Genomic DNA, 14658 nt, shown 5'->3' with positions numbered 1-14658 from the left:
AGTCAGCACAGTGGATAGAAATCTGGGCCTGGAGTCAAGAACTGAATTCAAATATGTTGAGGACACCTCTGACATTTACTAGATGTGTGACCCTGGGTAAGTCTCTTAACCTTTGTCTTTCTCAATTTCCTCATATGTAAAATGGAGATAATAATAGCACCCACTTCACAGAGTTGTTGTAAGGACCAAGCAAGATAATATTTATAAAGTGTTTAACACAGTGCCTGGTATGTAGCAGGTACTTAATAAATGTTTATTTCCTTCCTTCCTTCTTCCCAGCTCTAAATTTATTATCCTATGAGCCTTCTAAAAGTAATTTTGCTTTATCTACAAGGAAGAGACTTTTTACACTTTGAAATGGGAAATGGGAACAAATACCAATATATCTCCTTTTAGTTTTTATGTAATCAACAAATTTCATCTTGTGTCCTTTTAGAATAATAGCACAGTACAGTGCTTGGTGTAGAGTAGCAACTTAATAAATGTTTCTTGATGGATTCCTAACATTTAGAAGTTGGAGCAGCTAGATGGCACAGTGGATAAAGTACCAGGCTTTGACTTAGGAAGACTCATCTTCTTGAGTTCAAATCTGGTCTCAGACATTTAGTAGCTATGTCACCCTGGACAAGTCACTTAACCCTATTTGCCTCAGTTTCCTCATCTTTAAAATGAGCCAGAGAAAGAAATGGCAAATCACTCCAGTATCTTTGCCAAGAAAACCCTAGATGGGGTCATGAAGAGTTGGACACAATTGAACAATATTTAGAAGTACTATGTTAAATCTCTGTAAGGGCAGATAGCATAAAGGTCCTCAGAGAAACCTTCCTTTCATGCCTTTTTCTTGGGCTCATTGATCTGGTTTTCCATAGTCTGAGTCATATATTGATGTGTGTAGCATATTCCTAAGGGAGAAAATTTGTAGTTTTCTTGTGGTAAACCCAGAACAGTTTCCTTTTTGGTAAAGTAATTAGCTGTGGAGAATAACTAAATCCAAAACAGCATTAATGGAGTCTAATATGCAATATTTCACAATTTATTTTCTTAAAAAATTATTTCTGTTTTAACAGGACATTTCAGAATGGCACTGATGATCTTACATCAGATTCTTCAGAATCACCTTTCAATCAACCATTACATTGGCTTTCTTGCATCGAACATTTTTCTCCTTCTTTCCTTAGGTGAGTGTCATAATAACTCTAACAGTGACTCCTAAGGTTATAAAGGATCTCAGTATCCATAGATGTAAAAGTCACTATACAAAATCTTCTCTGAAGTCTTCCCTTTGCCATTAAAATGTATTGAGGTTGAAAGTATTGTCTTTAACATATATATTATAATACATATAAATATGCATATATATATCCATCTATTTATCAACCTATTGTTCGATAGATATAGCTAGATAGATCTCTATCTCTAGTATATTTATCTTTATCTATCTATAGATATATACTATAGACAGAGATCTATCTAAATATCTATAGATAAGTATATATACTATAGATAGAGATACATAGATATAAAGATAGAGATAGACAGACAGACGGATAGATAGATAGATAGATAGATAGATAGATAGATAGATAGATAGATAGATAGATAGATAGATAGAGCTTGAGACCAAGGCCCAGGGCCCAAATATTAACCCAGAGTCATCTTGTGCTTTTGTGAAATAACAAAAAAGTAATAAGAGAAATCTAATTCATTTTCAATAATTCCCCAACCACTTTTGAGCGTCTCCCTTAGCCATTTGATTATTACTGCAATTATTATGGGAATTAGGCATTTACCTGTTAATTTGTTCAGTGTCAACAGCCAAGCCGAATATCCTCAGCCCTGAATTCATAGCAATAGCAAGACAACAGGGGTTGGAATGTTGATAAGTAGAGACCTTTCCATGTAGTAGATGATGATCATAGGATCATAAAGCAAGAACTGGAAGAAAAGTTAGAGGGTAGGATCCTATCACCTCATATTTAAGTAAAGGACAGTAAAAATAAGGAAAGAAATCTGACATGATACTTGTCTCAATGGCTTATCAGAATTAAAGAGCATGACATATTGATCCATCATTGAACCTTTCCTTGAACTGAAAAAGATTTGTCTATAGTAACCATACATGCGTGTGAATATGTATACATATATGCATATATGTGTGTGTATGTATGTACATACGGAGATGCATGTATGCATATATGCATATATATGCATATAACATATTACTATAATATATATTTGCTCTGAAATTGAGGGAGAAATGTCAATTCCCTCAAATTTCTGATTCTTCTGAGTATCAATGTCTAAAATATTATGCATATGTATAACATTATAGAAGGAAGGAAACAAATGTTGATTAAGCACCTGCTCTGTTCCAGGCACTGTGCTAAGTACTTTATTTATCTTAGGTTTTCCTGACTCCAGGCACAGCGGTATATCCACTATGCACCTAGCTGTCTTATATGTAGAATTGATTTGCTTAGCCATGGTCCATAAAGCTCTGGACCCACTCCTCTTCACTCCAATCATTTGACTGTAATTCAGAGTAGGCACTGAGCAACAACAAAATTCTCCTTAAGTAACAAAAAGCTCATCCTCAAAGCTATCCTTTGGTAGAGAAGTTTCTTTTTCAGATGACTAAGATGTGTACTTGAGTATTTCTGCTTTTTTAATTTCACATTCATTCACTAAACATTTGTTAAGAAGTTACTATGTTCATTGCATCATAGTATGTAGCAGAGAGGATACAAAGAGAAGTAGTTATTATTTGAGGAGGGAGAGAACTGTAACAACGTAGGGGATCAGGAAAGTTTTTCTATAGGAGGTAGCACCCAAGATGAGGCCTAAAGGAAGCTAAGGTTGCTGAGAGGAGGGAGTGAGGAGGGAATGCATCCCAGTTCTGCAAGTCAGCCAATGGAAAGTTGCAGAAACAGAGATGGAATGTTGATTTCAGAAATCTCTACCTAGGCCAGTTTGGCTGCAGAGTCGATGTGTGAAGGGGAATCGTGTGAAATAAGTCTGGAAACGCTGGCTGAAACTGGATTAGGAAGAGCTTTAAATGTCAAACTAAGAAGAGCCCATTTAATCCTGGAGGGAAGAAGTAGCCCCTGGCCCTCACTGAGCAGGGAATGACATAGTCAGATCTATGTTTAGGGTAAAAGATCAACAAAGAAAAATAAGGAAGATCGCATTCCAGCTATAGAGAAGAGCGTAAACAAAGGCAAAATGTAAATGTAACTAAACAACCAAATCCTTATTTACATTAGAGAATCAGGGTCAGTTAGGGGCTGCAGTGGATAGAGAACTGGCCCTAGACTCAGGAGGACCTGAGTTCAAATTTCTGTGTGACCCTGGACAAATTACTTAACCCTGATTGCCTCCCCCCCCCCAAAAAAAATTAAAAGAAAAAATAATCATAATTAACCAAATAGTTTATGATGTTATTGGATCATAGATTTAGAAATCTGGTCCAACCTCCTCATTTTACAGTTGAGGAAACTAGAGGCCATAGGGGTTAATGACCTACTCAGGTTCACTCAGGATTCTCAGGCATAATTTGACATCAGGACCTCTGACGGCCCCAAATTTAGCAATCTTTGCACTGTGTTTTCTGTCTCCTCAGAAACAGTCTTCAATCTTTTTTTTTCTTTTGTTTTTGTTTTTTTGTTTTGTTTTGTTTTCCGGGGGAATGGGGGTTAAGTGACTTGCCCAGGGTCACACAGCTAGTAAGTGTTAAGTGTCTGAGGTCAGATTTGAACCCAGGTCCTCCTGAATTCAGGGTTGGTGCTTTATCCACTGCACCACCTAGCTGCCCCCCATAGTCTTCAATCTTAAATCTCATTTTGCTGAGCTGTTTTTACTCATTTTCTCGTATCTGGAGTTTGGGGATTTATTCTTTCTGCCTGCTCTACCTACTTAATGTTGTCTGAAGTATGGAGAAATAGCCCAAATGGGGGTCCTCATTATCTAAGTATTCAGTATCCAAATCTCTCCAATTAAGGTTGTATTTGGTTTTGGTGCAGAACTGCAATTTCATTGGTTGTAGGGAGCTCCTGGTGAGAACATTCCCTCTACCAATGCAGATCAGCAGCTGTTGAGTAATTTATAATCTCAGAAAGTTGCCAGGGGAGCACTGGGAGGATAGATGACTTGTTCAGAGTCACATAGTCAGTGTTAAAGGCAGAACTGAAAACTTGTCTTCCTGAGCCCAAGGTGGGCTCTCTATCCACAGTGCCATGCTGCTTCCCTACAAGGTTGCAAAAGTGAAATTAAGCAAAAGGCATTAACACAAAACTCTTCGCTGCTGAACTGACCACTTATAAAATTAGTCCCCTCTCAAACATCCCTCACTTCTTTATTACAGTGTATCTCTGAGCATTCTGGCCCATTAGTTAATGTCTCTGTTGTTCTATCTCTGATTGTTGGTAGTTGCTTCCAAAGAAAATTATTTTAATATCAAAGCATTGAGAAAAGTCCTTGAAGAAACTGATGAAACTATAGAATATTTTTGCAACAAAGGCCCTCTTTATGATTATGCAACAAGTCTAATGTAAAGTGAAGGAGTGTGCATCGTGTTATTATTATTATTATTATTATTATTACACAATTTTATGTAGAAAAATTAGGCCAAAAATCAAGCTAATTTATTTTTGTTTATTCATTCCAAAAATTATTACATAGTTGTGATTTATAACCTAAATTTTGTCAAATATAAGATCTCTATTTTCTTGATTTTTTTTTTAGAATAGGTCCCAACCAAACCTTTGTTTTCGAATTTTTACTAAGCAAGGTCCCTGGTTTACTTGGATTCACTTTTAAGTAACTGTTTTCTAATGCCAATTATGTATATGCTGAGAAGTAGAATGTCCTGAATGAAGTTTAAGTGTCATTAAATTAACTAACTTGTTTCCTTTAACTCTTCTCCTTAAATATTGCTCTAAGATCTTTTGTCTGATACAGGTGTTGCTGAATAGGACTTTTCCCTCTGCCTCTAAGTAGCACCTTATTCCCATTGTAAACTAAATTCAAGAACACCTCAAATTCCCACAATTTCTTTCTGTCCATGGAATTATGTGTTTGCCTGCCTCTCTACACTGATCTTCTCATTTTGGATCTTCCAATTCAGATCAGGTTCTTCTCCTCACACGATAACATTTTTGTAACATGAATGTGATATTTTTTTATCATGTTCACGTTTTTAAAAGTGTAGCAATTGAAGCGGCCTAATTCTTTAGGCCAGTCCTTTCTTTAAGAGCAATTTCTGTCTATAAAGAGGTTAACTTTTCTTTTGAAGCAACCATATGTACATTTTAAAGAATACATCAGACACTTTTTCAACAAAGTGTAATAGTATGTCATTCCTAATCAAGATCAATCCGTGTAGTAATAATCTATAGATGTGGGCTCTTCATTGTCACTGTAATCAAAGAGGCAGAGCAATTGACCTGTGGGAGCAGGAAGGCTCTAACTGTAGTCAGTAGCCTTGATAAAAGCATCAGCCTCTGCCACTCCAGAAGGCCTTTTATAAACATTATATAAAAGCAGAGATGGCCCAGATTTCTGGGCTGGGGTTTCCAAACTGACTCCTGTGCTGTGCCTGTAAAACTGATTATGTTGACAGAAGAGAAGGCAAGATTCCCTGGTGATAACCTTCTTGTGACAGAGCCATCTGGGGAGTCGTTACCTGGGTATCTTTTCTCATGTGTCTATGGTGTGTCTGTCCTTGGGAAAGTCTGACATATCTGGCTGTTTTGCAAGCTTTGGGATGATGTCTTAGGCACATTGCACAGCAAAGAACTCCAGAATGATGGCTCCAGGCCATAAGGTCAGGAACAGCTGCATCCTTGACATCTCATAAGCCCTTCCTATCCATGACTACTAATAAGATCCTAAAATTCATATATTTTAAAAGAAACTGTTATCAAGACATATATTATACCTTCTCTTCCCTAGGTGAAGTGATCCTAGTTCCTTTATTTTGCATTACTTTTATAGATATTGTTCTGAAAGCCAAGAATAATATCAGGAAGAGGAGAGGAGACATAGTTAAATAGTTTTGTTTAGCATCACAAAGTAAGCACTTAATAAATGCATAGTCATTCATTCATTTTCATTCATAAAGCCTTGCTGGTAATTATATTTCTGCTTGAGACTTGCATAGGAGTTAGCTAAAGGCAAGCTTCTGTTGGCATTACAGTTTGGTAGGAATCTGCTAATTACCAATCAAAGACAGCTGAGCAAGTTAGAATCCTATCATCAGAAAAGGTAGGAGGCCTGAAATAAATAAATTAAGCCTTATTCAGAACTGCCTGCAGCACAACTAACACATGTGGCAAGTAGGCAGTTTGCCAAATCAATTCACCACAGAGTTAGGAGCAAGATCTACTAACCAGAATGACAGAGGCCTGAGGGTCTTCCTTACAGCAAATATGGAAGGCAAGGGGAATTTTACAGTGACCTACAGAGAATATACCATGTTTGTGTTTCTGCCAATGCAAAATAACAACGCTATGCATAAAGTACAAGTTGGTCTTCCTTGTGTAGGAGAAAATGAAAGGGCTGCAGGAATGCTTCTATTCTCCAAGTTTTCAGGAAAATAAAATTTTTTTTCCCCAAGAATACAAGAAAAGGGATCCAAAGAGCACTCCTACCTTCCACCAGGAATTTCAAGGGTAGAAGAAATTAAGTTTAAGATTACAGGACAATAAAAATGTGTTTTACAGATTTTATCAGAAGTATTTAAAACTGAAAAGGGAGGGGAAGGAGAAAACTGCCCACATTCCTTTCCCTGCCTTTTCATATATATATGTACACAGATGCGTATGTGCATGTATGTAATGTATATGCATACATGCATACATATACACATCTGCCAGGTTACTTATCATAGGTGATATCATACATATTATAGGTAAAAGATAAGAAAAATTATAGGAGAGAGGACCGATAATACACAGAAAACAACATTCAAGAGAAGCCAACAATCGGGCAGCTAGGTGGCGCAGTGGATAAAGCACCAGCCCTGGATTCAGGAGGACCTGAGTTCAAATCCAGCCTCAGACACTTGACACGTACTAGCTGTGTGACCCTGGGCAAGTCACTTAACCCCAATTGCCTTACCAAAAAACAAAACAAAACAAAAAAACCCCCAAAAAACAAAAAACAACAAAAAAATAATAAAGCACATGACATTGTGTACAAATACACAAATTATCAGTAGGAGCAAAGAAATCCTAATGCAAGGAAGCAGATAGCATTTCGAGTAAGGAGGATGGGCCTTATGAAAAAATAGATAAAAAAGGTTAAAGGGATAAAGAGTCCAGAAAAATGGGCCTTTAATAGGAGAGATGACTCTCAACCATTTCTAATGAAAAAGCCTGTTGTAAGTAGAAATTTTAAAATGCAAACACTTGAAACAAGCAAAACCTGTGAAAGCAAATTCATTAGGGCTAATGGAAGAGACTCAAAAATGACGAAGGGCTTACTTTCTAATATATCTTGATAAAGGAAAAAGAGACAAGAGTCTCTTCTATCTGCAAGAGTCACAGAGGCAGTTAAACAAACACTTTGCCTGGGGGTGCTTGTGTCCTGTTTTGATGGTCTTCGGAGAGGAAAAAGGAGGAAATGTTCATTCATTTTTAGTAATGTCTGACTCTTCATGAGCCCAGTTGGGGTTTTCTTGGCAAAGATACTGACGTGGTTTGCTGTTTCCTTCTCCAGCTCATTTTATAGATGAGGAAACTGAGGTAAGCAGGGTTAATAGACTTGCCCAGGGTCACAGACTTAGTAAGTGTCTGAGGCCACATTTAAACTCTGGAAGATGAGTCTTACTGACTCTAAGCCCTGCACTTTTTCACTGCACCACCTAGCTGTCCCAAGGAGGAAATTAAGGGAAACATTAGGGAAGAGATGAGGAAGAAAGAGTTGGAACTTACAATTTCTCATAATTGGGGCACACTAAGAAAAGTATAAAACATGAAGGTTGTGTCTAAATACATAAATACATCTTTTAAAACCCATTTAAGTATATAAAGGCAGCTAGATTGTACAATGTAAAGAGTGCTGGACCTGGAATCGGGAAGACCCAAGTTTGAATCTGCCCTTGGAAACTTACTAGCTATATGACCCTGAGTAAGTCACTTAACTTCTGTTTACTTCAGTTTTCATATTTGTAAATGAGGATAGTAACAGCATCTACTTCCGAAGGGGGTTATGAGGATAAAACGAGATGATATTTGTAAAGTACTTTCTAAAACTTAAAGAGCTATATAAATCCTAGCTATTACCATTAGTATTATTAATAAGGAAAAGTTAATTAAATATCAAGAAGGAAACAGTAAAACAGTAACAATGGGGGACCTCAACATGCCCCTTTCAGATCCAAAGATATCTATCAAAAATTTAAACAAGAAAGAAGTTAAAGACCCGAATAGAATTTTAGAAAAACTAAATATAATGATTGGAAATTACTGAGTAGGAATAGAAAGGAATAGACATATATCTCAATTGAACATGGGATATACACAAAAGATGGCCCTATGCCAAAGCATAAAAACCTCATAAATGAATGCAGAAAAGCAGAAATTTTAAACATACTTTGCTGACTACAACACAATAAAATTATAATTAATAAAAGACACTTGAAGAGAGAATTCAGATTTATATAGACTAATTTAATCTTAAAGAATTATTAGGTCAAAGAACAAATCATAGAAACAATAGATAATTTTATTAAAGAAAATAACAAAAGTGAGACAACATACCAAAGCTTTTGAAATGCAGTCAAAATCATCCTTATGGAAACATTTATATCATTACACATTTTTCTTACTAATATACAAAGAATAGAACAGTGACTGGCCAAATATTACCACTAAAAATAACTAGAAAAGCCACATCAAAACCTCCCAGCTATTAGCAAAAATTAAAATTCTGAAAATCAAAGAAGAGATTGACAAAATCAAAAAAGAACAGAATTACTAAATAAAAATGAAGTGCTTAAAATTAATAAATTAAACTATTTAAAAGGAGAGTGAAACCAAATAAACAATATTTTTTAAAATTCTCAACAAATAAAGAGGAAATAAAGAAAATTATTAGAAATGTTTTTGTTGGGGCAGCTAGGTGGTACAGTGGATAGTTGTTAGAAGGAATGTGGGAAGACAGTCACATTAATAATGTATTATTGTTGGAATGATCTAGCCATTCTGGAAGGAAATTTCAAACTAAACCTAAAAATAGTCACTAAACCATGCATACCCTTTGATCTAACCATATAACCCTAGTAGACAAATATTTCCAAGATATCAAAGAAAAATAAAGGGACCTATATGTATAAAAACATTAATAGTAGCCCTTTGTCTTGTAGCAAAGACCTGAAAGTTAAGTGGTGCCCATCATTTGAGGAATGGCTGACCAGATTATGGTATGTTAATGTAATGCAATGTTATTGAACATAAGAAAGTACTTAAGAGACAGATTCAGAGAAACTTTGAAAGACTCGTATGAAATGACACAGAGAAAAGTGAAAAGAACCAAGGGAAGAGTTTACACAATGACTACAACATTTAAAAAGAAAAACAACTTTGGAAAAACTTAATAACTCTGATCATGACTCAAAAAGATCAATGGTAAAGCATGCCTCTCACCTCTTGACAGATAGGTGATGGATTAGAGTGACATAAGATGAGACATGCTTTCAGCAATGGCTAATGTGTGAATTTGTTTTGCCTGACTGTGCTTATGTCTTACAAGGGAGGATTTTTTTTTCCTGGGTGGGAGGGGAAGAAAAGGAAAAGATGAGACGTCAGAGAGGCTAGTAATAGTAATAACAAAACAAATATGAAAAAGGAAGAAAATGAATGAGAAAGAAGATGAAACATTTTTTCTCAATGTGGAAGAGAACAGCAGGCACAGACAAAAAGCACAGCTTTGAAACTAACATGTAACATTTATTATATATCTTAAAACCTTATTACATGTAATAGAAATTATATATAATTAAATATCATGCATGTTTAAATATACAAATAAATTATATATAATGTTCTTTTTCTTTTCTTTGGATATGGAAATATTCAAGTTTTGTCAAGTTCAGAATAAGAGGATTAAAAACTCAAAATACTGAAGAAAACAAGGGCACTCATGGATGTGATTGCTGAACCACTGTCAGTCATTTTTGAGAAGTCATGGAGAATAAGAAAGGGGTCACAATAATGTTGAAAGACAAATGTTCACATTTTCCCCAAAGGGAATGTAACAGTGCCTGAAATCTATAGAACTTCAATTCCTGACAAAATTTTAGAATGTATTATTAAATTGATAGATTTTGAGCATTTAGAAAGGAAAGTAGCTATCATTAAGATTCAACATGACTTTTTCAAGAACAGGTTTAGGGGGCAGCTAGGTAGTGCAGTGGACCCTGGATTCAGGAGGACCTAAGTTCAAATCCAGACTCAGACACTTGACATTTACTAGCTGTGTGACCTTGGGCAAGTCACTTAACCCTCATTGCCCCATGAAAAGAACCTCCCCCCCAAAAAAAAAGAACAGGCCTAGGTCTTTTCCTTTTTTGATAGCGTTATGAGATCAGTAGGTCAGGGAAATGATATATACCTTATATTCCCAAATATATACTAAACCTCTGATTAGCATATTCCCTGATATACTAAATACCCATGTGTGCCATATGCCCCATATCTAGTCTTTCCTAACCACCCCCCATGAGGAACTTGCCTACTTCCTGAAAAAATTGAGCCCATTTGATGTGAACTCCCTCTTCTCCCATTCTCTTTATTTCAAAACTCCTTGCCACCATCTTCTACTCTTTTCTTCTTTACCTCAGTCTTAGATAACATCTCCTTGTTAAGGTCAGTGCCTCTAAATGTGTCCTTGTCCCTATTCCCTCCATTCTTCTCCAGCAGATTTCTTTCTGAGTCATCCTTCCTTTCTTGAATTTTCTATCTTTCCCTATCAACTGGTTCCTTCTTTGCTCTTTTCAAACATGCCCAAGCTCCCCTATTCCATCCTTAAAAAACAACCCTTCATTAGACCCACCATTGCTTCAGCTTTCATCTCTCCTCCCTTGTCAATCAAATTCCTTGAAAAAGTTGTGTATGCTCACTTCCTCTCTCCTTCACTCCTCAACCCTTTGTAATCAAATGTGTATACCTCAACTGAAATAATTCTCTCCAAAGTTGCCAATGATCTCTTAAGTAACAAATCAAATGGGCTTTTTTTTTGGTCCTCATCCTCCTCTACTCTTGTGAGCCCCTTCTCCCCTTGGTGGGTTATTTCCAGGACCTCGATTTTGAGGAAGGACCCACAACAGCCACCTGCTCCTTCACAGTATATTTTCTTCACCCCACCCTTTTCAGCTTCATTTTATGTATTGTCTTCTCAAAAAATATAATCCCCCTGAGGGCAAGGACTGGCCTTTTTGCTTGCATTTGTGTCCCCAGCACTGACCGCCACTTGGTAAGTGCTTGGTAAAGGGTTTTTTTGATTTTCTATGGATCTGCTGCATTTTACATTGTTGACTACGTTTTCTTCCTTGATACTCTCTTCTGCATTCTGATATTACTCTCTGCTGATTTGCCTCCTTATTTTTCTGACTTCTTCATCTCCTTTGCTGGGTCATCATCCATATCAGGCCCCCTAATTGTGATTATTCTCTCTTCCTCTTGTACTATCAAGAAACTTGCTCTGCTAAGGTTCAACCTTGGATTTTCTCCCATTATCCACTCTGATTCACATCATGCTGAACAAAGCTGGATGAAATCATAAAACTGTGCTCTCCACTGTAAATGTATGTTATGTAATTTCAACTGGAGCCTCACAGCAAGGCAATTCTTTTACATATCTCTATTTGACTCGTTATTCCAAAGATTACAAAGGCTTTTCTCAACTTTTCATCCCTCACAAACCTCCCATGGCTCCCTTCCCACCACCCTTTCAAGTAAGAACATTACCTCATCTTTTACTAAAAAAAAAAAAATGAGGCCATTCATAGAGCTCCTTCTTCTCCCCTCCTTCTCATCTCACATTAACCAGAAGCCTTCTGCCACTGTCAACTTCTTCATTCCTGTCTAGCATGATGAGGTTGTCCTTCTCCTTGCCAATGCACACCTTTCTGTGTGCATAAATGATCCTATTCCATCCTGTCTCCTCCAGCAGATTGACTCCTCTTTCTTCCCCTTTATCTCACTTTCATTTTCAATATTCATTTTCATATTCATTTTCTCCCTGTCTACAGGCTCCTTCCCTACTGTTTACAAACATCCTTATATCTCCCATCCTCAAAACCTCTCACTTGATCCATCCATCCCTACTATCATCCTATATTTTTCCACTCTTTTCTGGTTAAACTCCTTGTGAAGGATTCAGTATGTGTCTCAACTTCCTTCCCTCTCATTCTCTTCTCAACTTTTCGGTGATATGGCTTCTGATCTCATTGTTCAAATGGAATAGGTTTTTTTCAGAGTTATCAATCATTTCTTAATTTTCAAATTTAATGGCCTTTTCTCAGTTCTCAAATTTAACTCTCTCTTCAGCCTTTGGTATTGTTAGTCTTAAACTCAATGTGTCCAAAACTGAATTTTTTTTTTACCTCCGTCCCACTGGTAGGATTAGAACCAGTGGGTAGAAACTTGCAAGGAGCAGATTCCAGCTTCTCTTAAGGATGAATTTCCATCTCCATTGTTGGAGAAAACTCTTGAATTAATAAAATCACAGATCCATTTGAGAATTTAAGAGTATTTCCTGTTAGAATGTAAGTTCCTTGAGAATTGAGACTGTTTTACTTTGATCTTTTTGTCACTATCACCTAGAACAGTGTCTGATGTGCCAACTTAATAAATACTTGTTGATTGATTGATGAGGTAGGTCAATAGTTTGGCGTTGTCACATTAGAAATCACAACAGGTAGCAACGACCATGCTTAAGAGAAATGTTTTTGATAGCCACAAAAAGTATTGGTTGATAATCACTAGAACATGAAAGGTAATTGGTTCTTTTATAGACTAATCATTGAGGCATCTGGTTAGTTCATTAAGGTGGATAGGCATTCAGAAAAATATATAAAGTATTAATACTATATAGGGAGAATTTATAATAATTTCAAAAGAATAATTCCATCAAAATCATTTAGAAATTCTGAAATGTGGAAAGCAAATGGGCTCTACAAAATGTAAATCTTAATGATTTAGGAGCATCCTTCTAAAATTTTGTAGTACCTTCAAAATACTTACTTAGTGTCCTTATTAAGCAATATAGCTACAATTAAATCCCATTATCATATATGTTTATTACTACACAAATAATTTGGATGTTCTTCAGGTCAAATCATACCCTCAGAAGCTTAAAAAACTACAGGCCTACAATAAAAGTCTAATATAACGTAACCTATAAAGAGTTCATCCTTTCTCCAAATTCTAACATTATAAAGGCATTTCACTGTGTTTATAAAATTTTACCCTCTTCTTTCTTTGATTCTGGAATTCAACATGTACATTTATACAAGACTTATTATAGTTCACCTTTTATCTCTTTTCATAGAGATAATCTCAAGTTCACAGCTACATCAACTAGGAGGATGAGAGAGAACATATGCTCCTCCATATGTCCAACACAAACTCCTCAATGCATTTATTGCTGTTAGCTTAATTATTGAGGAATGTTTATAATATATTACTTTTCCTCTGAATGAGTCACGCCACTGTACTTTTTAAAATTTTTGCTAGCCCGATAGAGCCAAAAGCTGGTATACATTACAACAAATGATTTCCCATCTGGTCAATGATAAGCTTTTTTCCTAACCAGGTATTCAAATAGAATATTATGAAAATTACATTAAAATTATCTCCATCATTTGGTATCTTTGTGGCTAATCAAAAATGCTTATGCTAGTAAACAAGGGAAACAGAGAGATGTGTAGCAGGTATTTTGTTGACTTGGCCTTGGTTTATGACCAGACTTCTTATGTTTCAGTCATTCAATGTAGTATGCTACTTAATCAGTATAACAGGAAATATTTATTGCTACCTATTCTGTGCCTATTATTATTCACAATCATTATAATGACAACTCACATTTATATGGTATATTAAAATTTACAATGTGTTTTCCTTACAATAACCCTGTATATTAGGTAGTGCAAGTATCATTATCACCATTTTATGGATGAGCAAACTGAGGTTTTGTGATTTGCTTAGCGTCACACAACTAGCAATTCTTGGAGCCTCTCCTAACTCCAAGTCTCTTGTTCTTTCCTCAAATGCACAAATCACACATCCTAAGTGTCATATTGCTGGTTTTCATGTTCTAAAATGATACTACAGGCAGTGTGGCAGGGATGGAAAAGAGAAAAGTTGGAATGAACCAGTGAATTTTAAAATGCTTTTATTAAATGTTTTCTTGTGTTAAACTTTGGTCATACCAAGAGAAAAAGCTAGCCAGTGCCTGCTTTCAAGGAGCTCACTCTCTTTATTAGAAGAGACAACATATAAAGGAAAGTTCAGTGACAAGGTAGATGAAAAGGCAAGGAGGAAATCTGAGAAGTCCTAAGAGTTCAGAAGCAGGGTAGATGGCAAGGCCCAGAGGTCCTTAGGTTACTCAAGTCAGTAAGATGGGAGTGCTTGGGAACTACAGAATGTAAAGGCAGAG

At 36.1% G+C, this 14658-nt stretch overlaps 1 protein-coding gene across 5 annotated transcripts in view; it reads left to right on the top strand.

Moving 5' to 3' along the window:
• The window catches only part of KIAA0825 (KIAA0825 ortholog), a 553950-nt gene that overhangs the window by 210064 nt on the left and 329228 nt on the right, over window positions 1-14658 (top strand). For all 5 annotated transcript variants that reach the window (XM_043974041.1, XM_043974059.1, XM_043974031.1 and 2 more), the window contains one exon: window positions 1068-1178. In XM_043974041.1, coding sequence (XP_043829976.1) covers window positions 1068-1178 — 111 coding nt within the window. The remainder of the gene's footprint in view (window positions 1-1067; window positions 1179-14658) is intronic.

Source organism: Dromiciops gliroides, chromosome 1 (assembly GCF_019393635.1).
Source record: "Dromiciops gliroides isolate mDroGli1 chromosome 1, mDroGli1.pri, whole genome shotgun sequence".
NCBI classification, from domain to species: Eukaryota; Metazoa; Chordata; class Mammalia; order Microbiotheria; family Microbiotheriidae; genus Dromiciops; species Dromiciops gliroides.
The sequence above is the reverse complement of the archived record's forward strand: the minus strand, read 5'-3'. Positions and strand labels throughout refer to the sequence as shown.